General features: G+C 43.4%; 10 protein-coding genes and 2 non-coding genes across 12 annotated transcripts; 5 read left to right on the top strand and 7 right to left on the bottom strand.

Moving 5' to 3' along the window:
- Positions 1–47: 47 nt before the first annotated feature.
- On the bottom strand, positions 48–2,495 carry FLC1 (putative flavin adenine dinucleotide transporter; the record flags this gene model as incomplete). Its single annotated transcript, XM_020210217.1, has 2 exons — positions 48–643; positions 680–2,495. The coding sequence occupies 2 exons, from the start codon at positions 2,493–2,495 to the stop codon at positions 48–50; spliced, it is 2,412 nt and encodes an 803-aa protein (XP_020063578.1).
- Positions 2,496–3,525: 1,030 nt separating this feature from the next.
- CANTADRAFT_26545 (uncharacterized protein) lies at positions 3,526–4,935 on the top strand. The gene has a single exon (XM_020207795.1). It carries the CDS (start codon positions 3,847–3,849, stop codon positions 4,885–4,887), a length of 1,041 nt encoding a protein of 346 aa, XP_020063577.1. The 5' UTR covers positions 3,526–3,846; the 3' UTR covers positions 4,888–4,935.
- An 81-nt stretch (positions 4,936–5,016) lies between these two features.
- On the bottom strand, positions 5,017–5,106 carry CANTADRAFT_t150. Its single transcript has one exon. It is a non-coding gene; the product is annotated as a tRNA-Phe (tRNA).
- A 6-nt stretch (positions 5,107–5,112) lies between these two features.
- Positions 5,113–5,185, bottom strand: CANTADRAFT_t149. The gene has a single exon. It is a non-coding gene; the product is annotated as a tRNA-Arg (tRNA).
- A 2,009-nt stretch (positions 5,186–7,194) lies between these two features.
- CANTADRAFT_52449 (uncharacterized protein) lies at positions 7,195–8,475 on the top strand (the record flags this gene model as incomplete). The annotated part of the gene is made up of 1 exon (XM_020210083.1): positions 7,195–8,475. One exon carries the CDS (start codon positions 7,195–7,197, stop codon positions 8,473–8,475), a length of 1,281 nt encoding a protein of 426 aa, XP_020063576.1.
- Positions 8,476–8,517: 42 nt separating this feature from the next.
- CANTADRAFT_266448 (uncharacterized protein) lies at positions 8,518–12,715 on the bottom strand. Its single transcript, XM_020207830.1, has one exon. It carries the CDS (start codon positions 12,280–12,282, stop codon positions 8,560–8,562), a length of 3,723 nt encoding a protein of 1,240 aa, XP_020063575.1. The 5' UTR covers positions 12,283–12,715; the 3' UTR covers positions 8,518–8,559.
- A 433-nt stretch (positions 12,716–13,148) lies between these two features.
- Positions 13,149–14,486, bottom strand: CANTADRAFT_53467 (uncharacterized protein; the record flags this gene model as incomplete). The annotated part of the gene is made up of 1 exon (XM_020210215.1): positions 13,149–14,486. One exon carries the CDS (start codon positions 14,484–14,486, stop codon positions 13,149–13,151), a length of 1,338 nt encoding a protein of 445 aa, XP_020063574.1.
- Positions 14,487–14,634: 148 nt separating this feature from the next.
- Positions 14,635–16,404, top strand: SES1 (serine--tRNA ligase). The gene has a single exon (XM_020207831.1). The coding sequence runs from the start codon at positions 14,782–14,784 to the stop codon at positions 16,165–16,167; it is 1,386 nt and encodes a 461-aa protein (XP_020063573.1). The 5' UTR covers positions 14,635–14,781; the 3' UTR covers positions 16,168–16,404.
- A 1,314-nt stretch (positions 16,405–17,718) lies between these two features.
- Positions 17,719–18,489, top strand: ADH4 (Adh4p; the record flags this gene model as incomplete). The annotated part of the gene is made up of 1 exon (XM_020206820.1): positions 17,719–18,489. The coding sequence occupies one exon, from the start codon at positions 17,719–17,721 to the stop codon at positions 18,487–18,489; it is 771 nt and encodes a 256-aa protein (XP_020063572.1).
- Positions 18,490–18,770: 281 nt separating this feature from the next.
- Positions 18,771–19,115, bottom strand: CANTADRAFT_22451 (uncharacterized protein; the record flags this gene model as incomplete). The annotated part of the gene is made up of 1 exon (XM_020206819.1): positions 18,771–19,115. One exon carries the CDS (start codon positions 19,113–19,115, stop codon positions 18,771–18,773), a length of 345 nt encoding a protein of 114 aa, XP_020063571.1.
- A 548-nt stretch (positions 19,116–19,663) lies between these two features.
- SMC3 (cohesin subunit) lies at positions 19,664–23,308 on the bottom strand (the record flags this gene model as incomplete). The annotated part of the gene is made up of 1 exon (XM_020210980.1): positions 19,664–23,308. The coding sequence occupies one exon, from the start codon at positions 23,306–23,308 to the stop codon at positions 19,664–19,666; it is 3,645 nt and encodes a 1,214-aa protein (XP_020063570.1).
- A 171-nt stretch (positions 23,309–23,479) lies between these two features.
- CANTADRAFT_52560 (dolichol kinase) lies at positions 23,480–25,240 on the top strand (the record flags this gene model as incomplete). The annotated part of the gene is made up of 1 exon (XM_020210095.1): positions 23,480–25,240. One exon carries the CDS (start codon positions 23,480–23,482, stop codon positions 25,238–25,240), a length of 1,761 nt encoding a protein of 586 aa, XP_020063569.1.
- Between the last annotated feature and the right edge of the window lie 36 nt (positions 25,241–25,276).

The following is a 25,276-nucleotide window of genomic DNA, read 5'->3' as shown; positions in this document are numbered from 1 at the left end:
CTTTACGTATTTTATTGCATTGGAGCACCAGTGATTGGATGCATAGTTCAAATAAAGCCCTTTGCACGCTGTGGCCCATTCTCCATAGACATGTTTGAAATGTTAGATTGATTTCTATTATGAGTGCTGTGTGAGTTTGGTTCATTGTATCTTCCATTTCCGACCACATCGTGGCCTTCATTGTAAACTTCCCAATTTGAGTTTATCGGGGTGTTGGAATCATGTTTATGACTATGAGTTGGTGAAGGCATCGAACTAGCATCCGGCAATGTGTCGCTCAATCTTGTGATATTCTTGTGCTTTGGTGCCTCGGCCCTGACGTCAGCCTTTTCTTTATTGGATCTCATAGATAAGCCACGAGTCAAATTCTTAAGCTTAGCTCCCAAGGAACCACCATTGCTTTTCTGCAGTAATTGGTGATTAAGAGTAGCTTCCGAGTCTTCGACTTCCTTATCACCACTTGAAGTATCTCCAAAGTGATCATCTTGACGCATGGAAGGAGTCAACATATCATTGTTGGATCCATCAATTCCTGGGGAATTTAATTTGTACATTTCAGACTCCCAGTTATTAGAATGATCCTGGGCTGCAATACCCAAAGCCGCTAATTCTTGATTGCCATGACCATCCTTTTCATTGAAACCTCCATTGTCGTATGGAGTACCATCTGGCTTGGTACCTTGTCTTTGTTTAGCAGAATTCATTTGCTGGAAAGAGAATCTATCATCCTTGGCAGGTGCGAATCTGGCGTCTGGGTTCTTGGAGATGATACTCAATCCGACAAAAACAATAACCAAGATCAATAAGATCAACGAGAAAGCGGCATTAAGGATGAAGAAAACCCATCCCATAATGGAAGCCACAGCAGCAGGTTGACCAAATAAATCAGAGAAGAAAAGGAAGAGGAAGGAGTTAATGGTAGTGACAACCGAAATTAAATAGTTCAAAACATTTGTTGGTTTGTTCAAGTAAGGAGCTTGCCAAATCAAGAAAATGGTGTAGGCTAAGTCGAGGATGAATAATACCACCACTGAGGCCTTTCCGGATGCTTGGCATAAAGCAATGAAAATGGCTTTCAAAAGGTTGTAGCCAATAAGGACAATTCCGAACCAGTACTTTTCAGCATGGAACATAGTATAACAGAAACCATACTTGTTCAAAATTCTTGGATCACCGTATAACAAAGCTGCAGGGTTGTTGTACTGTTGAATAGAACGCCTTCCAAATTGAATGGTCTTGTAATATGAAAGTCCGATAACTGACAATGCAAGAAGAATGAAGAGGACAGCAAGAACAATAACCGCTGGGGAGTCATTTTGAGTGAACTCCCAAAGTGAAAAGATCATTAGTTGGGTGAAACCAATGTAAATGTACCTAAGAAGACTACCCTTTAAAATAACACTGAAGGAGGTTCTAAAGGTATAGAACTTGTTTGGATTGATCTTGTTGAATCTGACCAACAAATCCACAACAGACTTGAAGATCACCAAAACAGCCACCAAAATGTAACCAATGATGAAGAAGAAGGTGAATCCAGTAGTGACGATGGAGGTGGACTCAATACGGGCATTGTAACCGACTCTTTTGATACCTCTCATGACGATCAAGTTAACGTTCGATTTCAAACTGATGTCGGTGGCCCTCTTGTGCAACTCAGACAAGTAGTTGTAAGCTCTTTGAACCAAGATTTGTCTGGTGGTACCCTTCAAGAAAAGAGTAGGAGTACCACCAGTCAGCTGGACGTACCACCTGAAGATATCTTGCATGAACCCCACTCTGATCAAACCCATAGACCAGGCCAAATTTTCAGACCACGAGGAGGCGATGGGAGGGATTCTCTCGACATGCTGCATAGAAACCACGACCACACTTTGGAAGTACAAGAAAAGAGACACCGAGTTAGCTGAGATGTGAGATGCTGCATTGGAGTTGCCGAAAGTGGACATGATGGCGGCGATCAAAAGACCCAAACCAGCAATGACTGCAGTGGCCCACTTAGCCCCAGTTTGGTTGATGGTCTTACCGTTGGAAAACGAGGACTGGAGACATGAGAGCTGGACTCCGGTGTCGGCATCACGGACAAAAACCTTGACCACGGCGTCGATGTCCGGCACGGAGAACGCGATTCCCGGGATTTCGTCGACGTAGGTTTTGGAGATGTACTCGATGGACTCCACTTGCATGGTACCGGGGAAGATGGGGCAGAACTGCTTCCAGCCAAGATCACACAAGTCGACAGTTTTGTGGATAATCATGAACCCGTAGGCATAGACCTCGACCTCGGCAATGACCTTGGAACTCAAACTGGTGGATAAGTCGAGCGAATACTTCAACGACCTGTCGTCAGGGTTAAAGGTGACGTTGAAGTAGGTGGGGGAGATCTGGGAGTTCTCCATACACGTCACCAAGGAGGTGGCGGAAAGTGTTCTTCTGGCATGGGCGACGAAGGGGAGGAAGAGTGCTGTCAACAACACCGACAACACGGACACCTTCATAGTAAGCGAGTGTGGAGGCTGGGGAACCTTTCTTCAGGGAAGCACACAGGGAGTCGATAGTGACCAGGAGGAGGAAACGGAGGGCGGATCGAAGCGGCACCACCGGTGTACTGGGTCGCTTGATGGGATATACGTGCACGTGGAAACGAGGACGTAGGGAAGTTGCTGGGTCACTCACGGGGTGCTAGGCCCTGTTGGATAGTGGATGGTGGTAAAAGAAAAGGTGAGGTGAATTACAAGCAACGGTTAACGATCTAGGAGGCTTCGATGCGTGGGATTGTAGGTTTGAGTGTTTGGGGGCTGAGGTTTGCAGGTTCGGGCTAATGAAAATTTCTAGTGGGCCCCGATGTGCTGATCTTTCCGTGGGGTCAGTGCGCGAGCCTGCGCGCACAAAAGATTTGCAGTTTATGGGCGCAAGCTGGCACGACACTCACCTGGACACCATATAAACAAAGGTAAAAATAGTAGGGGAGCCCTTGAAAAAGAAACCCACCGCGTTGTGAAATATTATTGTCGCGAAGCGCGCACAGTAGGGGTTCCGAGCGCAATCGCTACTAACAATCGTAGAGTGACGAGAGGTGACGAGAGGTGGCGAGAGGTGAAGTTTACTGCTCCCGTGGCTTGGGGCGGTGGTGCGACTGCTGGAGTGCTTCCGCCACTACCACCACGGTAGTGGCAGCTCACCGCAGCGATGAGCAGTTGCACACGACTGCCACCTGCGAAGGACGGGCCGCAGCACCTGGCGACGGCGCCACGTGATGACGCCAAGCACGGGCCAACCAGCAAGTGGCCAAGTAGCCAAGCAGTCCAAGACTTTTGGGGGCTGGGACACGGATGGCACTAGCACTGCCACCAGCCCAGAAATCTGGCCGAATTGCACCCTCTGATAGCTACAGAATAACCAGATCGCAAGGGTGACCCGTTCTCACGTGAGCCCGGCCACGTGATAGCGTCCCGAGGCCGTCTCGGTCCAATCTCAGACATTCCCTCGTGCGATGACACCGCGACATTGGCTATCGCAATTGACATCTCAACTCTCAACGCTAACCACGCGTGACAGACCCATATTCCTCCACCGTAACGTCTGGCCCTCACTTCTTGCCTAACTCGTTCCCAGTCAGCGCTGACCACTTTTTACGTCCTCGTTCCTGGCCTCTCCGCCTCGCTCCACGCTCCTTTTTTGAGCCCCAGAAAAAGACAATACTGATCTAAAATACGATCCATCCTTGTGATTCTTCGTGATTCCCCAGACTCTATTTGTGTTACTTGGCCCCTATCAAATCACATTCTACACCTACCTACTTGCTGAGCACCATCTCCTCGTTTGTTCCAGCCACCCCTCCTGCCACCCATGACTTACTCCAAGGACATATCGGACATACCGTTGAAACCGCCGGTGGAGACCTTCGTGGATGATCCCACCAGCTTGGACGAATGCAGCATTGACGAGCTCATGTTTGACTTGACCCACGGAATCAAAAACATCAACAAGCTCCATGTATTCCATGCAATCCTAGTATTATCCCAAACCCTTCAAGACATCATCAAATTGCAAGAACACCCCGCTTTGTTCGAACAGTTCAGAGCTACACAATTGGCAAAGTTTGGCATCGAACTTTCTGCAGTCAGGACCCCCGAAATCGATCAGATCGGGCTAATGAAGTACGGAAACTCTCACTCCTCAACCCCTCCGAGCTCACCTCCGTTAAAGTTCACCAAATTAAATGAACCTTCGAGCTTTTCGCTTGCGGAGAACGATTTCGGCCAGTATGCCGAGGCCACCCCAGAGTCCCAGGATGAGGAGGGAGAAGAAGACGCCCCTTTTGTCCCAATAGAGCAACTAGTCAAATCCACTTCCTTAGACGAGGTAGAGACCCCTATCGACTCGTCGTGCCCTGAGAGATTCAGGAAGGAGTTCTTCTCGTGCCAAAAGAATAAACGTTTGGTTCAGAACTCACATCTCCTCAAATCATTCAATTTAGTCAAGCTCCCACCATTGCTGATCACAGACTTTTTACTCCGTATCAAGACTTATTCTTCTTCTATTTCAGTATCGTCATACATTCACTCAGCATTGTTGATGTTCAAATTATCAGTATTGCTTGATATAGTTCCATTAACACAAATGAATGCATATCGCTTCATATTGGCATCGATACGTTGTTCCACCAAAAATCTAGAAGATGTTTATCAGAAGCAGAAATCGTTTGCTACAGTTGGGGGTGTTTCGCCGAAAGACTTGTTTAAGGTTGAGGTTGGTTTTCTCTACTTGTGCAATTTCAAGTTGATTATTGGAGAGAGTTTATTGAACCAATTCCTAACTTCCCTGTTTCTTGACTTAAGAAACTTTTGCATAGAACACTTTGAAATCGATAAGAAGCCAAAGGATTAATTATAGATAGATACAGAATGAATGAACAGCTAGAAGTCTAGCAACGACATCAATGTATTAACTAGTAAAACCAGTAACTGGCACAAAAATTGTACAACTAATGTTGTGGGATTTTCTAGGGCAAAAAAATGCGATTTCTGTGGATCGAACACAGGACCTTCAGATTAACTGTGACTGAATCTCTTCAGTCTGACGCTCTCCCAACTGAGCTAAAACCGCAAGAAGAACCCACGCCGGGAGTCGAACCCGGAATCTTTTGATTAGAAGTCAAACGCGTTAACCATTACGCTACGCAGGCATCTTGTTGAATAATGGAATGGAATGTATATTCAGATCAGCTAGATTGCTGCCAAAAAAATTGTGAAAAAAAGAACTTATTTCTTGCAAGTGAAAATAATTGACAAATAGTTTCTCATTACTATGGGTTTATAATGTTATGTTGCTAATCGTGGTTGGTTTATTGGCTAATATAGGGAATATTGAGAGTAAATTGTCGATACTCCCAAGCTGCAAAGAAGAACAAAATCATTTATCTTCTTGTCACGCCGCTCTAACTACTATGTGCATTTGTCCACGAGTCATGACAGAAAAATTTATTTGATGGTTAAATTTCAATTCAGCTAAACTAGTTGCGAGGCTACACTGAATAAACTTCTCACGTGAAACTATTGATAACTACTTCTAGTATTTCTCAGGTTATTTCGATAAAGAGATTCTGAGCTCTCCAATGTATAAATTGAAACTTCAGCACTGCTGGCTTGTGCATAGGCTTCTATAATTTGAACTCGCGATTGAGCAAGAAGAGCGCGCAACTCTCAAAGACTAAAGTCGCTCTCCTCCCCCCACCCCCCTTGCAGTACTTTAGTTTATGATTCCAATAACAGATGCTTTCAAATGCCAGTATTGGGCTTATTCTGTAGATTAGTTATCTGAAAATGAAATGAGGAGTACCAACAGCTTTGTAGTTAAAAAAATGGCAAGATTCTAGAATTTTGCATTTAATCTAAGAAATTATAAACCAAGCTAACACAGACACCATTTCAGACAAATGTCAAATAAAACGTGTAGATTTGCAAATACCAAACCAATGGCACAATCTTAGCTGGTGATAGATAGTCTATTTCTGTTTTCGGGCATAATGTACGAATTGTGAGAAACCTACCCCATTGAATCTAATAGAAGGGAATATCACGAACATTCCCCCAGCTGGAAAAGCTATACAGGTTAGACAGGGCTTTAGTAATCGTCTGTTGAAGTGGGGGTGTACCAACGTAGAGGGTGATATCACCCTCTGTACAGTCCTTTGTCATGACTTGCCAGTCACAATAGCCAATTAATGAATGCCTAACAGATTAAGCCTGGTTGTCTAAACAAGGATGGTGGACTCGAGCTTAGATGATAGTATTCAATCAATACAATCACAGCTTTATCTAGACTGTTTATCAGTGACCTGTAGCATCCCATCCGCTGAGCGGAAACAAGTAGGATGTAGGCATCTCGTATTTGAGCAGTCATGATTGCTTACGACAGCGTGACTCTGTAGATCAGCTATTGAGAACCGTGGCCCATGCTTATGGGACATATCGGGGTTGCTACCACGTTTTTGCAATCGCGCTCACTTTTGTGTAAATAGAACAAACCCCCTAAGGATAAGCCATGATGTGACAGGTGATCTGTTGTTTCTAAGATCATAGGATTCCACACCAGAACCAGCACGTCCAGCTAATCAACTAGTCAGTTCGGGTTCATAGTCACAATTCCTATACACCCATTTGCGAACAAGCTTAACCCGTCACGATCAGGTTTTTTTCTGGGGTAAACTTGCGATAGAACGATAACATCAGGATCAAACACGATAAGAAACAGATAAGAGGGAACCAGCCATTCATATTCTAGAGTATCATATCTAGTTTCATCCTATATTGATTAGTTGCAAAGAACACTCACAAAGCGAGAGTGGAACCATATCGTCCCACCTGAGTCATATCGCATCCAGTCACGCCTCGACTTGAATTCAACAGAACAGCAGCATAGTTCTCCCAAAGGCAAGACAAAACAACACACAAACGCATCAAGCACTCAATTGACTATCTAAAATTTCCCAGTTCTGGCCGCAAAAATCCTGCTAGCTGGCTCTAACCTGACTCATTCCTTAAATTACTCCTCACCTGGGTTTCACAAATTAGTCACTATTGCAGACCTATATAAAGATAAGATACCAGGCCCAACATGATACGAGCCAGTAAGCAACGAATCGGATTTCATGGAACTAATTATTACAATAAGCTACAGATGCATACTAAGAACATGGCTAACGACGGTTCTATCTTAATTCCTTTGGAACTTCACAATTTATTGGCCACTCCGTGGATCAAGTGCCACTTGTACAGCCTTGGAGCTGATCTCTTGAGACTTGCTACATACAGAAAGTTCAACCACTTGTTGCTGCTTGGAGGAGGTGGAACAATCAAGGCAGTGGTACATGACATAACTACCTTCATAAAGAAGGAGTTGCAGAGTGACGACACTTTGCCATCCAAGCAGTTGCGAGATTTGATATTCTTGTCTTCGAACTCAAATCTTTACCTCAAGGCTATGAGTGAAAATGAGAAGATGACTTCTTGCAATTACAATATTGGAAGCACCTCCAAGTGGTTGTATATCTTCACAGGTTATTTACAGCTGTGCCGTTCCGATTTTGATGTTGAAGAGTTCACCGATAAGATTATTGACATTTATATCAAATCCAAGAAGTTGTCATACCTAGAACATCACCCAAGGTGCATATTTGATGAGCAGGATGAAAACTCTTTTAACATACTTAAGGACTACTTTGCCACAGTGGGAATTAATGAAATGAAGTTATACAATAACGAGACAAAGTACATTACTTTATATGAAACACAGGACAGTCATATCTATTTGCCTCCATTACCAAGAATAAGAAACAAGGAACTTCTCGTTAAGGCGTTAATGCACAAGGAATCTTATCGCGTCCTATTGAATCCAAACCATAATGTGGCCAAGCAGTTGACAGAGTTCGGGTATGATTTGAACCCCAAGAATTATAGCATCTACCGGTATGAGCTTTCATTTCTTGATGGGTTGGGTGATTTCTTTTTGGCTCGGGAGTCATCAAAGCTATTGTACCAGTTGTATCTTGCGGGTGACTACAGCAGGATGCACTCACACATCTACCAGATGTTAAGAACTATTTTGGCAACCAATACATTACTTTCAAAGTTATCAATTGCATACAAGCTTCACATGGGGTTGGATGATCCGGTTTTCACAGATGTAATAGCAAAGGATTACCTCACCTATGTCTTCTCTGGAGAGTTACACGAGCACAGAGATGCAGAGGAGACCAGAATTTATGAAGAGGAGTTTCTTGGTGATTATTTTGAGTCATATGTGGGAGCATTGTTCATAGAACAGCCTGAAGTTGCCGAAGAATTTGTGGCACAGATTTATGAAAGTATATTGAAGGTGATAACTCAGACCTTACCTCCCGAAGTTAGCTATGCCAACTGGACCTTTAGTATTATGGGTCGTTCTTTGGTTTTCAAGAAACCCAAGGTAACTTGAACAAGTCTACAGCTTAATTTGTTTGAATTTTACTTAATAATACATTTTTAGTAATTCATGCAGTAGGTGACTGGATCCTTAGTCCTAACGTTTAAGACTACTGAATAAATTGCCCTTCTTCTTGGGCGTTTGATTAGTAACTTTCTTAATGCTAATGAACTTTTCAGACTCTTCATTGTCGTCATCACTATCACTGCTAGAATCGCTTTCACTATCACTTTCACTCTCACTTTCATCGTCCGAGCTTGAACCATCTGGTAAGCTGAATTTTTTCGATTGTTGAGATGTGGATGGAACATTCTTCCCAACAGACTCCTTAACTTCAGGAACTCCTCTCAATGCTAAGTCTTCCAACGAAGTCAAAATTGGCTTTTTGATCTTGCTTGATGAAAATGGCTTCGCTGGAATCTTTGAAACTGGTGGTGTGACGACAGAGGGTGACTGTTTTGATGGTAAACTTGGCTTAACTTTGGTCTCTGTAGTTGCTTGGGTTTTCAACTTCGCAAGATTTGAAGGTGTAGTTGGTGTTACCTTTTTGTTAGCTGGCTTTGAAGTACTGGCAGCCAAAGGTGATTGTGATTTTTTTGCCGCTGGAACTGATGTAACTAAACGAGGTCTTTTACTTTCACTCACTTCTGCATCAGAATCAGAAGAATCAGAGGAGTCTGATTCACTTTCATCCGAAGAAGCATCAAACTTTCTCTTGGCATCCAACCTGTTAGCCGGAGAAACCTGTTTTGGTTTTGGTGGAGCAGTTGGAGACAGTGATTTCGGTGGGACTATTGGGGTTTTCAATTTTTGAGAAGTCACTGGGGTAGATTTTGGAAGTATCTTTGGTGAGTCATTCGCCTTTGCTGGTGGGGTAACCTTATTTAGCTTCTTAATGCTAGATTGTGAGCTCTCTGAGGTTCTTGGACTTGTTGTGTTGGATGGAACAGTAGTTGGAGGTAATGTCGCTGCCTTCAAGGCTGGTACCTGACTAGATGTGATATGAAAACCAGGACTCTGAACGCCCTTGGCATCAATGCTTACAGCCTTCACTTCTTTAGGCAAGATGGGGCTATTGGTGTTCAAATTTCTCGAAGGGGAAGGCGCTTTAAGTGGAACCAAATGGCTGAGTCCTTTAGCAGGAGTAGGGCTACCTTCAGCAGAAAAGGGAGATATCGATCCTTGTGGTAAATGCACTGATTCGGCTCCTTTATTTGTTGAAGGTAAAACTTTACCATTTTTAGTGCTATTAGTGTTGACACTAGCAGCCAACGCTTGTGCTGGAGGAAGTGGCTCAGCTTGGAGCTCCAAAGTCGATTCCTTCGATCCCTGGTTAGGTTTATTTGAGGTGCTAGACTGTATCATTGGCAGAACTTGAACACTACTGGGAGGTAAGGGCAGCCTAGGGAGTGATGGACTATCTCCAGCTCCATTGGTAGGGAATCTTTTGAGCTTTTCTGCCACTGCTGAAGATATGTTTTTGTACTCACTAGTACCATTTTCTACTTGAACTTTTTCGACTTTGGAAGCGTTGACAGATGCAAGAGCACCGGTTTCCAAGCCAACTCGCTCCTTGTTTGCTTGCAGTTTCAAATTGTCCGCATCAAAAGTTTGAATGCCAGGTACAATAGAAGGCGATGCAAATCTCTTTGATGGAGAATTGATGATATTGGATCCTTTAGATGAAGAAAACAGCTTAGAAGGGGAGTTTGGGACACTTGAAAGATTGGACTTCAATGTACTTTTGTCCAGCTGAACGATTTTACCATCCTTGAGGACTTTCAGATTTCCACTGGTTAGTTTGATAGTATGGTCTAATAAACCTTCCTCTTTTTCTTCCGTTCTTCTAAGGAGATCTGGGGTGAAACTATTTCCTTGTTTATACGAACTTAACTGAGACTCATAAGATCTAAGTCTGTTGAGTAAATGAATCATTCTCAATTTTGAGGGAGTTGCAGCCTCAGAAGTATTGGAAGATTGCCCACCACTCATTGGAGATGACGAACGAGAGATTAATTCAGGGTCTATATTTATCTCCGGAGCCGCTTTCTCCTTTGGGACAGCCTTTGGCTTATCTGCCTTTGCCAGTTTAACCTTATTTGAAGCAGATGAGTCTGTCTGAATTTGTGATGTATTAGCAACTTTATTGTTTTTCAATAAAGCGGGCAGATCTCTAAGTTGAGAGGTTGTATCTCCAACAATCTTAGAAGAATCTTGAATTTGAGTGGCTTTCTCTGTAATATTTTTAGAACGGGTTTGACCTTTAGAATCTCCATCTGCAATAGTTTTAGAAGGAGCTTGACTTTTGGAACTTCCATCTGCAATAGTTTTTGATGTAATTTGATTTTCAGTGGGTTTCTTTGAACCGACCTTAGATGAACTGACAGAATCTTCTTTGCCGCCTTCATTTGCCGAATCGGATTCGCTATCTTCCACCTCATCTTCAGTTTCCACTTTTGAAGCATCCTTGGATCCAGTTGAAAGTGATCTATTCGACTTCCTACTACCGCCTTTAGGAACAAGAACAGTAGCGGCTTTAGCTGAACCAGTCTTAGGTGCAATGACATAGTCTTCGTCGTCGTCCGAAACAGATTCGCTATCTTCTTCATCGTCTTCAGAATCCAATTTTGTTGCATCCTTAGATCCAATCGAAAGCGACCTCTTCGAAGTTCTGCTTCTAGGACCCGATATCGAAGCTAACGCAGTATTGCCTTCAACCATGTCTATTTCAAGGCTTTTAATTAATTTTTTAGGAACCTTATTGTATTTCGTTGCACTTTTATGAATGGCACCTTTTATTTCAGCTTGTGGCTTAACAATTTCTTTCTTAAAAATATCGAGAATCTCCTGCTTCGAGAGTGTATCATCTTGAGCAGAGACATTGCTCTTGTGGTTTGACTTTTGTGGTTTAGTAGGTTTCTGTGTTTGCTGAGGCTCGGGGCTAGAGCCCAGGGACGATCCCGATAATTGATCACCACTTTGCTTAGGGTTGACAGTGTATTGCTCAGGAAGCTCGTCAAGACTAGTAAAAGAATTCATTGAACTGCTAGGAGAACCGGAATATTCTTTATTTGGAGATTGCAAGATGTCATCATGTTCTAATTGAGTATGGATAGGCATGGTCAACATACCTGAGGTTATCCGGCCGTTCCTCTTTCCATTACTTGATTCAGTGGTGTTTGGGACGAATGGCTTGACGGGAATAGTGAGATTAGACTCGATTTCTGGAGGCGGTAACGAGATATTGCTATCGTCAGCATCATACACCGGCGAGGATTTCTTCCTGGTCTTCTTGACACTGAGTTTGGGAGCTTCCAAGTGGAAGTTACTTGCATTTCTACTTGATTTGCTGGGAATATGAGGGTCGATTTGGTCAAAATATGCTTGAGTTCTCTTCCGACTGTTTGGTAAGGTAGTGTCATCAATGAGCGAAGGAGCCGAGGGCAACAAAGGTGTGCTTTGGGCTAAGTCTGATGATTTGTTCCCCAATGGAGTTGCTGTTGGTAGTACTCTGTGGAAAGTGTTATTCACAATTACTCGCAACACGTCTTCACTTTCTAACACATCTTCTAACACATAGTCGGGATCCAAGTCACAAAAGCGACTATCCTGAAGTTTCACTATTTGCAATTCATCTTCTGTGGGATACAATTTCTTAAAACGGGCACTTATTGCTTCCATTACAGTATGTAGTTCGTCCTTAGGATTGGCCAAGTGTAAGAATCGTTTAGTTGATCCGAAGGTAGATCTACCAGATTCCTCGGAGGAGGTCAAGTAGATCTCAGGAATGAGTAGAGCCTGTATCTTAAATTTGCCCATGATTGGTATTATGGATTACTCAAGCAATCGGATAAGATCGATAGTACAGGGATTTAGCGGTAATCGGTTTTCATTTTTTCAGCCATAGTGATGCCGATATCACGTGCTACGGATGAAGCTCACGAAACAGGGTTGGGTGTCTCGATGTCACAAGGAAACTACGAACACATCCATGGCTTGCTGCAGGGACGGTACGAATATACATAGATCTTTCAGAGAGTAGTTTGGTGGTTTTTCAATTTAATACTAAAGTTTTCTGTTCTGTATAAATCTTGCACTATTTTGACACATTTTTCGGAACTTGCCAGATTTAACCGGTTCTATACCAAGTCACTATTATTGTACAGCTCGTAGCTGACTAACCTTGAAGCAAATAGCTTATTAAATCCTCATGTGAAACCCGAATAAAGTCCGCGTGTAGTACTAGAAGCAATCTTAGGGGAATTCGATCCTTCTCAAGTTATTTCGAGAATCAAAAAGTAGGGTTCAAAATGCCCTAATAGGGTTTCAGATTGATAACGTGATTAAATACGCCCGGTACCAATTTAAAAGAACTCGAAGTGGTGATTTTAGAGAATTTCCTTGGATCGCATCTGATGTTGAGCACTTGATACGGTTATATCATCTTGGGCAACTAGATGGATTGAGAGGTATTGATTTTCTTTCAAAACTCAGCAAAAGGCAGATAGAGCAGTATAGAACTGGCTACCAGGAATACCAAATTTGCTCGTCAATTGCTCTGCCTACCATTGCCATAGAGCTAGCAAATTGAAGAAAATATGGAGTATTTTGTTTAGTATTAGTCTGGCACACCAATGAAATATAATCGGTCTTGTCTTTTGAAGTTATCAATAAATTTAATTACTCTAAAAATTGAAATTAGAGTCTTTGTCGATAATATCTTTAGCTTCTTGTGCCAACCGATCGCGATTTTCATGACTATCAATATCCAAGCTTTCGGGAATCAAATCACGTTGATTAGGTGTATCCCAGTGAGGAGACCAAGTGATGATCTCTCCATCCATTGTACCACAGTAATAGGTACCAGTAAATGCACCCGCATTCACCATTGAGGTGGTTCGTCCGTTGTTTTTTGTACCCTTTCGTGAAAGCCTTGATACCATCTTTCCATCAACAGTTCTGAACATGAACACATCACCAGTATCAGAAGGAAAAAGAAGATACTGTAGTTCACTTTCGGCTACAGGGTTGAGCACCATGGGTGTGCATTGGGGATACTTGTTCCTTGTCAAGGGTCCGAAGTTGACCAATTTATTGATGGGAGGTGCCAACGAAGAAACCATGTCCCAAACACGAACTTTGTCATCGTTACCTGCCGTAAAAAGCGTTGTCCCTAATTCATTCCATAGCAAGCCATTTACCGGCCCCAGATGGGCTTTCACAGAGGCTTTTGTCAAATTGTCCGAATGAAGAGATTGCAGGTTTGTCCTTAACATATCCAAGCGGGCCAAACAACTCTTGCTACGACGAATATCCCATATTTTGACCTCACCATCATAGCCTCCTGAGGCTAGAATATTTGGATCTTGGGGATGCCATTTAACGCATAGAGTCTTTCCTTTATGGCCAGTAAGCATTTGGGCACTGGAGGTAGAACGAAGATCTAAAAGACGAATGAATGGCTGATCACTGCCTACTGCTACCAAAGCAGATACGGAGTATGTTGAGGTCTTGCTCCCATTCACATCAATAGAGTAGACCCGATTATTCATCTCAAAAGTATGCACCGGCAGTAATTCGTTTGTATCCCAGACTTTGACAGTGTGATCAAAAGATGCACTAACAAACATTCCACTATCATAGGGCCACCATTGGATGCTTGAAACCCCAAAATTATGAGCAGACTTTCTCGGTATGGTAGCAATGTTTGCGAAAGTGGACCCTGGATGGTCAAAGTCGTAGTTATCATAGTCTGAATGATGTTTCTGTTCAACTTCTTCTTTATGCTCCTGACTTTGTAAATCCCATAATTTGATACTTGAGTCGGCACATCCACTTAGAAGGAACCGGTTGTCTCCTTCTAGAGACATGCTATTCACACTTGCATTGTGGTGGCAATTGTGAGGAAACACAGAGGTAAGAGCATTCTGCTTAAGGAAAGAAAGCGATGTTTCCGATACTGTCGTGGCAAATTCCACGTTCCCTATAGCTCCGACTGCCCTGTCTAGAAGAAGTGATTGCATGACGGTTTCTATAGGTGCAAATCTACATTAGATATCAGTGTCACGTGAGAATTAGTTTCGACTATTCTTGACCAATGCATGAAACTGTTACTCTACGGTACGACGGAGCAACTGGCTAGGGCTAACATGACAATCTTCTGGACAAGATTGACTTGAATCAAGCCGGAACTTATGTGTTTTCGTTTTCTTGCATCGTCATTCTCTTGTCTTAGCCCTATGACCTGCACATAATCTCAGCCATTTTTCCATCTTGAAAACTTTGACTCACGACATCAAACACGCTAATACCAACACAATGTTAGATATCAACGCTTTCCTCGTCGAAAAGGGTGGTGAACCAGACAAGATCAAGGAGTCTCAAAAGAAGAGAGGTGCCTCGGTCGAATTAGTCGATGAAATCATCAACGATTACAAGAACTGGACCAAGATTAGATTTGACTTGGATGCTAAGAACAAGGAAATTAACAGCACCCAAAAGCAAATTGGACAAAAGTTCAAGGCCAAGGAAGATGCCAGTGAGCTCATCGCCACCAAGGACCGTTTAACCGAAGAAAAGAAGACTTTGGTTGAACAGGAACAAAAGGCCGATGCTGACTTGAGATTCAAGGTCAACCAAGTCGGTAACATTGTTCACGAATCCGTGGTTGTTTCCATGGATGAAGACAACAACGAATTGGTCAGAACCTGGGCCCCAGAAAATTACGAGGTTAGCCAAACCGCTTCTGCCACCGGTGCTCCAGCCTCCTTATCCCATCATGAAATCTTATTAAGATTGGACGGTTACGACCCAGAAAGAGGTGTCAGAATTGTTGGTCACCGTGGTTACTTCTTGAGAAACTATGGTGTTTTCTTGAACCAAGCTTTGATCAACTATGGTTTGAGTTTCTTGGCCAAGAACGACTACACTCCTTTGCAAGCCCCAGTTATGATGAACAAGGACGTTATGGCTAGAACTGCCCAATTATCTCAATTCGACGAAGAATTGTACAAGGTCATCGACGGTGAAGATGAAAAGTACTTGATTGCCACTTCTGAACAACCAATCTCCGCTTACCATGCTGGTGAATGGTTCGAGTCTCCACAAGAGCAATTGCCAGTCAGATACGCTGGTTACTCCTCTTGTTTCCGTAGAGAAGCTGGTTCTCACGGTAAGGATGCTTGGGGTATTTTCAGAGTTCATGCTTTCGAAAAGATCGAACAATTCGTTTTGGCTGAACCTGAAAAGTCCTGGGATGAATTTGATAGAATGATTGGTTTGTCCGAAGAATTTTACAAGTCTTTAGGTTTGCCATACAGAGTTGTTGGTATTGTTTCCGGTGAACTTAACAATGCTGCTGCTAAGAAGTACGATTTGGAAGCTTGGTTCCCATTCCAAAAGGAATACAAGGAGCTTGTTTCTTGTTCCAACTGTACTGACTACCAATCCCGTAACTTGGAAATCAGATGTGGTATTAAGCAACAAAACCAATCGGAAAAGAAGTATGTTCACTGTTTGAACTCTACTTTGTCTGCTACCCAAAGAGCTTTGTGCTGTATTTTGGAAAACTACCAAAAGGAAGATGGTTTGGTTGTGCCTGAAGTCTTGAGAAAGTACATTCCAGGGGAGCCAGAATTCATCCCATACGTCAAGGAATTGCCAAAGAACTCTACTTCCAACAAGAAGAAGGCTGGTAAGAATTAATAGATCGATAGTATACCGACACAATATAACGATTAATTTGAGTCCTGGCAACATATAGACCGAAGTACGCGTCGAGCTCTTTGTGCTTCGTGTATTTTCGGAGTTCCATGCTTTCTCCTCTGTGTAGACATGTTGATCTGCAACTTTCTATTTGCGAAGAGTATTGATGTGTGGATGTCATGATGAGCCCAGCACTTTATATGGAAGGTCTATCGTGCAGCCGATGCCACCTTTTTCAACGGACCTTGTCTCAACAAGCCTATCCTCGTACTCATTGCGATACGGACACAAATAGAGTGAAGCCTTCCTTGGGCCCAATCGCCATTTCTCTACTGATGGCTCCAAGTCAGCCGTGTGTGAGCGATGGGCTCAGTGCAGGAGCGAGGCTTAAACTAGCAAAGGTCATACTTCAACAATACAGAAGTGTATATATCACCAGCATATCAGCCATTGCTTAATAGTCGCCCACCACAATGCCAGACGCTACTAGCAGCGAACTGTTGCCTCCTGCCTACGAGGCCACACCGCCACCTGCTTTCCGCAAAAGCACTTCGTCCCACTCGTTGCAGGAGTCGGAAATATCACAGCCTTTGAAAAGCGACGACAGCCAATGTGCAGACTGCTGGGGTGAATGCGGGTCCTGCTTTGGCTGCTGCGAGGGTACAAACTGCTACGATTCGGATAAGGGCTTGTTGGGGAACCTCATGGTCATCCTCTGCTGTGGAGCTGCTGCTGGAGGAGTGGCCAGCACGTGATCGGTGCTAGCTGTGCCCCAGTCGTAGCAGCAACTGCACAGACACTCAATTCACCAACCCATGGGGACAGTCTACCACATGTCACCGCATCTATCCAACCTTGACGACGCTGCCCCAAAACCCCCCTGCAAGGGGTACGGGATGTGCCAGTGGTAGTTACAGGGCAATGCACATCTGCTTGTTGCCGTTAGGCAAGGCTAATACGTGCATACCACTACATGGTCAATAGTCCACAAAATTCACTCAATTTAGACTTCCTTACTGTAGCCGTATATGGTGCCCCTAGTGACTAACGGGCCATTCACCGGTGTGAAATCTGGCGACTGCGGGGCATGCAGGGAAACGTTCTGTGCCAATGCGTGGACGTTACAATTGTGGTGCAAGCTAAGTTCCCCTTCTAGACTCGGCTTGTAATTGAGGACGCGGAAGTTGGCATTAAGAGCGCACTGTGGCCAGAATCTGCCCACAGCCACGATCCACCTGCTTGCTTGCTGTGAAGAGCTAACCTCAGAGCGGAAGTTTCACCTTCTATCCGTTAGCATCCGCTCTACTAGAGCGGATGTTGAAAAAGTTCCGCTTTTGTGTTCTTCCATACATTTGCACCCTGGGTTAAATCCCATTCAGGGGGTTGCCGTTATTGTTCTTGAGGTGCAACTGAAACCCCACTCCACAATCGCTGGGTGAGGCGGAATTATAGCAAAGGGTTCTATGCCACAGTTGGGGTATAAAAATGGGGCATGTTAATCGATTTTCTACTCCATTCCAGTTTAAACACTAATTCAAACACTAATTCAAAATGTCATTCTTGAGTCAAAATCAATCTGTCGAAGGTCAAACCGCCCTTATCACTGGAGGCACCAAGAATTTGGGAGCCCACACTGCTGCTGAATTAGCCAAGTATGGAGCCAATTTGTTCCTCCATTACCACAGCAACAAGGAGGAAGCTGAAAAGTTCCAGGCTCAGATCAAATCCGAATTCCCCAAGGTCAAGGTTGAGCTCTACCAGGGCAACCTCGCAAATGCTGACGACCTCGCCAAGTTGTTCGAGGCAGGCAAGAAGGCGTTTCCCTCTGGCATTGACATCGCCATCAACAACGTTGGAAAGGTATTGAAAAAGCCAATCACCAAGATCAGCGAGGAAGAGTTCGACGACTTGAACACTCTCAACAACAAGGTGGCCTTTTTTTTCATCAAGGAAGCCGGTAAGAACTTGAACCAGAACGGTAGAATCGTGTCGTTGGTGACCTCGTTGTTGGCTGCCTACACTCCTTTCTACGGCTTGTACCAAGGGACCAAGGCTGGTGTTGAGTACTACGTCAAGGCTGCTTCCAAGGAGCTCGCAGAGAAGAGAATCACTGTCAATGCCGTTGCTCCAGGCCCCATGGACACCCCTTTCTTGTATGGCCAGGAAACGGATGACGACATTAAGTATTTCAAGTCGGTAGGCCTTGATGGCAGATTGACCAAGGTAGAAGATATTGTGCCTATTGTGCGCTTCTTGGCCACCGAGGGCACCTGGATCACTGGCCAGACCATCTATGCCTCTGGTGGCTTCACTGCCCATTAAGTGGAGGATATCGATCTACAAGTCTGTGCCCACTCTAGGGGCCTATTTCAATGATTCTAGAGTAGGGTATTATGGATATTCAATATAGGCCTATTTTATTGTGATGTCAATCGTAAGAAAATTATAGAGAAGGTGCGCCTATTACCGAGTCGGGACGAAGATCAAAGCCTCCTACCTCGGTGGACATAGACCGCATGGGGCCAGAGCCGAGCTAATTCAAGCCAACGACAGGTGGCCAATCACTACAGCAGACTAAGAATTTGTATATGTTGAGGATACGACTATTTATTAGACACACAACATTTCAAGACATTCTTCGGCGCAACAACAACAGATGATGGCTGCACAACAACCGCAGAAGGACGAGCAACAGCCTCCGCCACCACCACGGGCTGGCTGTTGTTGAACGTACATTGGTTGTGGTTGTTGTTGGTAGTAGCCTTGGGGAGGAGGCCCTTGTTGGTAGTAACCCTGTTGGGGTTGTTGCTGGTAGTAGGACTGCGGTTAGTAGAGCTCGACGGTGGGTGATAGGCAGCTGGAGCGACCAAGACCAGGAAGTAGCAGTAGTGGTGCGGTAGGGCCAGTTTCGAGGACAGACCGCTGTTGACGGTGACGAGATCAATCATCCATCGATGACAGCTTGCATTGGGTTCATGGTCTAGAAGGTCAAGACGGCGTTTTGGGCGATGGCCGATTGGCAGGCACTAGCAACGACTTCACTGCAGCATCTCCTCGGTAGCTGGGACTCTGACGGCTGGCAATTCCTTGCTGGGGTCAATACATACCATTCTTGATAAGTACAAAAATCAACAAACTGCGAGCACCGGTTTATTTATATGAGGGTATTTTTAACCAATTCCAGACGGAAAAAAGACAGTATCGAGCGCAATGCTACGATCACCGCACAATAGACAGGTATGTCCGTCACGTGCAGCGTCCTGACGGTGACCGTTGCAGACCACCAGGCAGTGCCGTGGCGCCAGACGTGCCGCACAGTGACACGTCTTGGCCCGTCAACTGGGGCCGGTGCCAAAAATACCCCAGCTCGGCTAGTGCCAGTACTGGAGCGTCGTGACCGGCTGCGCCGCACCGCTGCGACATATGCCACCTGGTCGGTCCGGTGCCTGGATTACGTAAAAGTCGGACATATTATTACTTGTTACATAACCATCGCCTAGTGGTGCACCTGCCCTTCCACAAAAGTCATAGCCTCCTCGCGGTTGATTTCGGTGACGGTACTGACTTTGTTGTTGAACATCACTCCGTAGAACTTATCTGCCACCCGTAACATCTCGGGCCTGAAGGTGGTGCAGATGAATTGCGCCTTGGTGGAGAGCGAGTTGATCATGGCGGCCACCGCAGTCCGGTACTGGGTGTCCAAATTTGCATCTATTTCGTCAAAGAGGTAGAACGGAGCCGGATCACACTTCTGGATGGCCAAGATGAGCGCAATGGCACACAACGACTTCTGGCCCCCCGAGAGCTGCTCGATCCGCTGTTGTTCGTCATGCTTGGAGTTGAACGACACAGAAATGGACACTCCCACGTAGTTCTCGATGTCGTCATCATTGGCGTCGCTGTCGCTGTCGCTAACAGCCATGTCATCGTCCTCCTCCATCAGCGCTTCCTTCTCCTTGTCCTCAATCTTTTTGTGCATAATCAAGTTACCCACTCCGAGGGGCACGAGATTCTCAAAGATGTCATGGAAACTTTTAGCGACCTGCTTGAAACTCTTGCGTATAGCCTCATTTTTTTGCAACTTTAACTTCTTGATCAACGTTTCAATCGACTCGTGCGACTTCTCCAACTCTTCTCTTCTCCCAACCAATTCGTCCCTTTGCTTGGTAAACGTGCTGAACTGCTCCATCGCTTTCTTGTTGATGTGGGAGTACTTGGCGAGCTTATCGTTGACCTTATTCAATTGTTTCAACAATTGATCTGAGTCATATTGATTATAGTTTGATTGCTGGAACGCCTCTTCAGGCAACGCCCCTAAATCTCGTATCTTCTTCTGAAGCTCATCACTTCTATTCGATAATATGGATTTCTTGTTCAATGTCTTCTCGGATACTTTTGAAAACTTTTCCAACTTCTTAAGAATCGTGATTTGTTGATCATTTGCCTTCTGCAATGCACTTTCACTCTTATTGATTTCGTCTTCAATTCTACTGAACTCGTAACTCGCTTTCTGATTCCTTGACTCCGCTGTATCCAAATTAATGTGCAAGGATGCTAACTCTGCCTCCAAATCCTTGATATCAAGCGACTGAGCCGTGCCAGATCTTAAATAATTTTGTTCGTTGACCAACTTTTGCAAATGTGGTTTGTAATTGCTATTCAATTCTGATTCATAAGACACCAATTTAGCTTCAATTTCAGACATTTGCGTAACAGTCTCGTCCAAGTTAGCTTCAAGCTTACCCACTTCCTCATTTAAGTCCCGTAAGTTTTGAAGCTCTTCATCTGTTAATGATTGTGTGAAACTCGAATTCAATTCACTTTCGTGTTGTTTTAAGTTAGAATTCAAGCTGGTCTTGGCAGTCCTAACAATCTCGACATTATACTGTAATGTGCTCAATTCTTGTTCAAGATTGAACTTCTTGTTGGTCAACTGAGACAACTTTATCTTGTTTGGCTCTTGAGAAGATTCGAGCTTATCCAAATCACGAACGCTCAACTGCAATTCACTATTCAAGGCTGTGATCTTTTGATTTACAGTGGTGATTTCATCTGTGCACTTTTTAAGATCCGTTTCAACCTTCTGCAAATCTTTCTTCTTCTTTGTTTGATTTTTGAGTGCATCTATTCTAGACTTCTTGTAATCTCGGAAACCACCAGTCATCACACCCCTCGTATCTGCTCTGTCACCATCCAATGTAATCGCTGAAAGTTTGTAAGCTCTTGCAAGTTCGGAACCACTCTGTAAATCATGACAAACAATAGTCTTACCGAAAACTTGCCTGATCGCTTTTCCAACCTTGGCATCATCAAACTTAAGCTTTTTGACCAATGGTATACATTGATGTTCATTGCTATCTGGATATTCAACCTGCTGAATCTCCAATCTGTTTAGAGGCATAAATGTGGCCCTACCAGACTTGGTTCTTACCAATTCATCCATTATCAACGAAGCTGTGCTATCGGAATCAACAACAATGTGGAATAAAGAGTTCCCTGCAATGACTTCAGTTGCAGTCTTGTATTTTTCATTGACGACGAAAAGATCAGCCAACGGCCCGTAAACATTTTCAGTCAAGTTTAATTTTGCAGCAATAGCTTTAACAGCAGTAAGACCCTGAGCCTGAGACCGATCCATGGTTTGGTTAACCAAATTAGTAGCATTAGTGAGATCATTATTAATGGAATCATACACCCCTTTAAGTCTTATCTCGTCACGCCATAGACTTTTTCTTTGGTCATTAATATCGTTTAGTTTTGATTTCATATTACCAATTGAAGTTTTTAATTTAGCGATAGATAATCGATGTGATTCGTTATTAATCTCGGAATCTAACTCCGAAATTTGCTCGTTGATATCAGAAAGAGTTGTTTCATGACCACGAATATCCAGGTTGATCTGAGTTATCTCGTAGTCTTTAGATTGAATTTTCTTCTTCACATCAGCGATCTCCTTATTAAGCCAAGAGTCTCGCTGATTTTTGCTAGAGAATTTCTGGAAACGATTTTGCTTTGAATATAAAGCTCTTTGTTTGGCCACCAAAATTGTAAGATTTGCCTTAAGCTGTGCTTCTTTTTCATGTAAAGAGTTAAAATCCGGTTTGAATTTGGAGATATATGATTCGTGCTTCTGAATCAACGATTTATACTGATCTATCAGTGTTTGAAGTTGGCCATACTTTTCTTGAGATGAATGCAAATTGGACTTTAGCTCGTGTAATACTATCTCTTTATCAGTTATACGTTTCAATATTTGGTTATAATCCAAATCAGTTTGCTCTTTCTCCAACTTAGAAACTTTAAGGGAAACTTTCAAACTGTTAATTGTATCTAATAGTTGTTGACACAATTTTTCTCTTTTATTCAATTCAGACAAATCATCCTGTGATTCTTGCATTAACTGGGCGTACTTCTCTTCTATGTCTTCCTTCAGCTCTTGTAAATCGTTAAACTCTCTGTCAAATAGATTGTATTCAAGTACCTTCTTTTTCTTTTCCAATGCTTGGAATTCTTTTAGATCAGCGGATTCGATTTGGAGATCTGACAACCTTTCATCAATAGATGCCAAAGTTTCATCGATTCTTTGTTTTTTGTAGTTTGAATTATTCATCTCCTTTACGGATTCCTTCAATTTATTCTCGAAAACGGTAGCACCACTGACCTCTTTCAACAAAGTGAGTCTTTCTGCATCTTTCGAATTGGTCAAACTAGTGATTCGACCTTGGGGAACAATATAGTAAGGATTGGATCTGGAGAACCCAGCACTCTCCAATAAGTTCATAATATCAGAACGCGTGGCCGACCTGCCATCGAGTGAGTAATCATCTTTCTTCAACCCAATCGTTCTTCTGATGGATATCTCTTCCTTACTCAACGGAAATCTACCGTCGCTGTTGTCGAAAACAATTTCCACATAAGCAGACATGACAGTTCCTGACCCTTCATGGATCAACCCTTGTCTCTCTTCTCTTGTCATATGTGTGTATGCATCAGACAAGACAAATCGAATGGCAGCAAAAAAGTTGGACTTTCCAGATCCGTTTCTTCCGACTACGACATTATGGTGTTGCGACACCAAGTCAATGACTGTGGTGTTCTTGTATGTCTTGAACCCCTGGATGGTAATCCGCTTGATATACATGACGGTCTGTGAAAAGGATGGGGTAGTGGTAAAGTTTTGAGACGCGTATGGTAGACCAAAGACGCATCCTCGATCAGTAGTCACGTGCAACGTCATGTGCTCAGGGTCTTCCCATCATTTGTCGAGCGATAAGTATCAACGAGATACGAAGAACAGGACGAAAACTACATTATGGCTAAGAAAGGAGGCCGTAGAGAGAGAGCAACTTCGCCCGAATCAACGCCAGGAACTCAGTCTATGGCCAAGGTTTTCAGAGATCAAACCCCAGGCGAAGAATTCAAGGAACAAGTTGAACCAGTTCCAACATCCCCACAGGTACCATTAGCAGAAGAAGAGGACGATGATATTGCAAATGCCTCGTTTCCTGTCAAGATTATCTATCAAGTCCAGGATTTCTTGAATGCCAATATGAACTTTTTATACTTCGTGCAACTCTTAGTCTTTGGTTATTTGATCCAACTTTCATACTTGAGCTACGAAAAATTCGAGCATTTGAAGGATCTCTTGCCAATCATTGGCTTCAATGCCATTGGTGTGCTGATTGGTTTAGGGTTCAGTTACGTCAGAGCCGATGCCGAGGAGAGAAAGAAGTTACCTGACTTTGGGTACATCTACAGTGTCTTGCTCCCATTATTTGTGGGGGTTTTGCATTACAACCCAGACTTCTTTTTGGTCAACCTTTGTTTGAACTATTTCATTATTGACAGATTGAACCCAATTTTCAGAACTTTTTCCAGCATTGTCTTCTTCGAAATGTACAATGAGAACAATACCATGACTACGTTCAATTTTCTCCAGATCAGTGTTACCCATGGGATCCTTCTGTATGCATTGAACTTCATCAATGATGGAAACTTAAACAGTGAAGTATCGTCCAAGAAAGAACACTTGGAACCGAATGCTGACTATAACAAGAGTTTAAGAAAATCAGAGATCCAATTGATCACTTTGATTCTCAGCAATTTGTTATTCAACAAGGATTTGGTTGATAAGCATGTTCCTCTTGTGATTCTCCAAAAATTGGTGATAAGTTTGATTAGTTCGACATTTATCACATACCCAATTTTCTCATTCATTCCGGGATTCGTCTCTATGGCTTTGTTTGGCGGTGTTTTCTACTGGTTGACCAACTACCAATTGAAGGCCCTGTTGAATGCAGACAATGCAGTTTTATGGCTCTACAACTATATTTTTGAAGATGAACAAAAGCTCTCATTATTGAAGATTTGGGTTGGAATTTTGGCAGTTGTGATCCCCTTTGTATTTTACAATGTGGACAGATTTTCCCTCAATTCCAGAAGGAAGATATGGCATCTCGTTATCGTGGGAGTTTTGTGTGTTAGCCCTAAGGTTCTTATTGAAGAAGTGGAATTCACCTTGATTTGCATGCTTGGATCCATCATCTTATTTGTGGTAGTGGAAATTGTAAGATTTAACCAGCTCACCTTCATCGGCAAATTTTTGTTCGATAGACTCGTTAAGTTCCAAGACTTTAAAGATTTGAAGGGACCTTTGAACTTGTCCTACATTTATTTGTTGGTGGGTATCTCCATTCCAATTGTGTACGATTACACTTCTGGCCAATTATCCCTTATCAGATACATGGGTTTAGTTGGTCTCGGGCTCGGTGATGCCCTGGCTTCTGTCGTGGGAAAGAGATTTGGAAGTATCAAGTGGAAAGGTAATGACAAGTCAGTTCAGGGCTCAGTTGCGTTCGTGGTGGTTACCTTTGGATCGTTTGTTGTAATTGACACTTTCCTCAGTGGCCTCACTAGTCTGTATGTTCCTGTTAACAACAACTGGGAGAACCTCTTTGTGTCTGTTCTCATTGCCGCACTTTTGGAGGGTTCATCAGACTTGAACGATAACTTCTTTGTCCCAATAATATTACCTATTGCTTATGAGGTTTTGAATATGTGCTTCAAGCACTAATTCTTGATTTTAAGAACAATATTAAACTTAGAAAAT

The sequence above is a fragment of the Suhomyces tanzawaensis genome (genome assembly GCF_001661415.1).
Source record: "Suhomyces tanzawaensis NRRL Y-17324 unplaced genomic scaffold CANTAscaffold_5, whole genome shotgun sequence".
In the NCBI taxonomy this organism is placed as follows: Eukaryota; Fungi; Ascomycota; class Pichiomycetes; order Serinales; family Debaryomycetaceae; genus Suhomyces; species Suhomyces tanzawaensis.
This window is presented reverse-complemented; position numbering and strand designations above follow the sequence as displayed.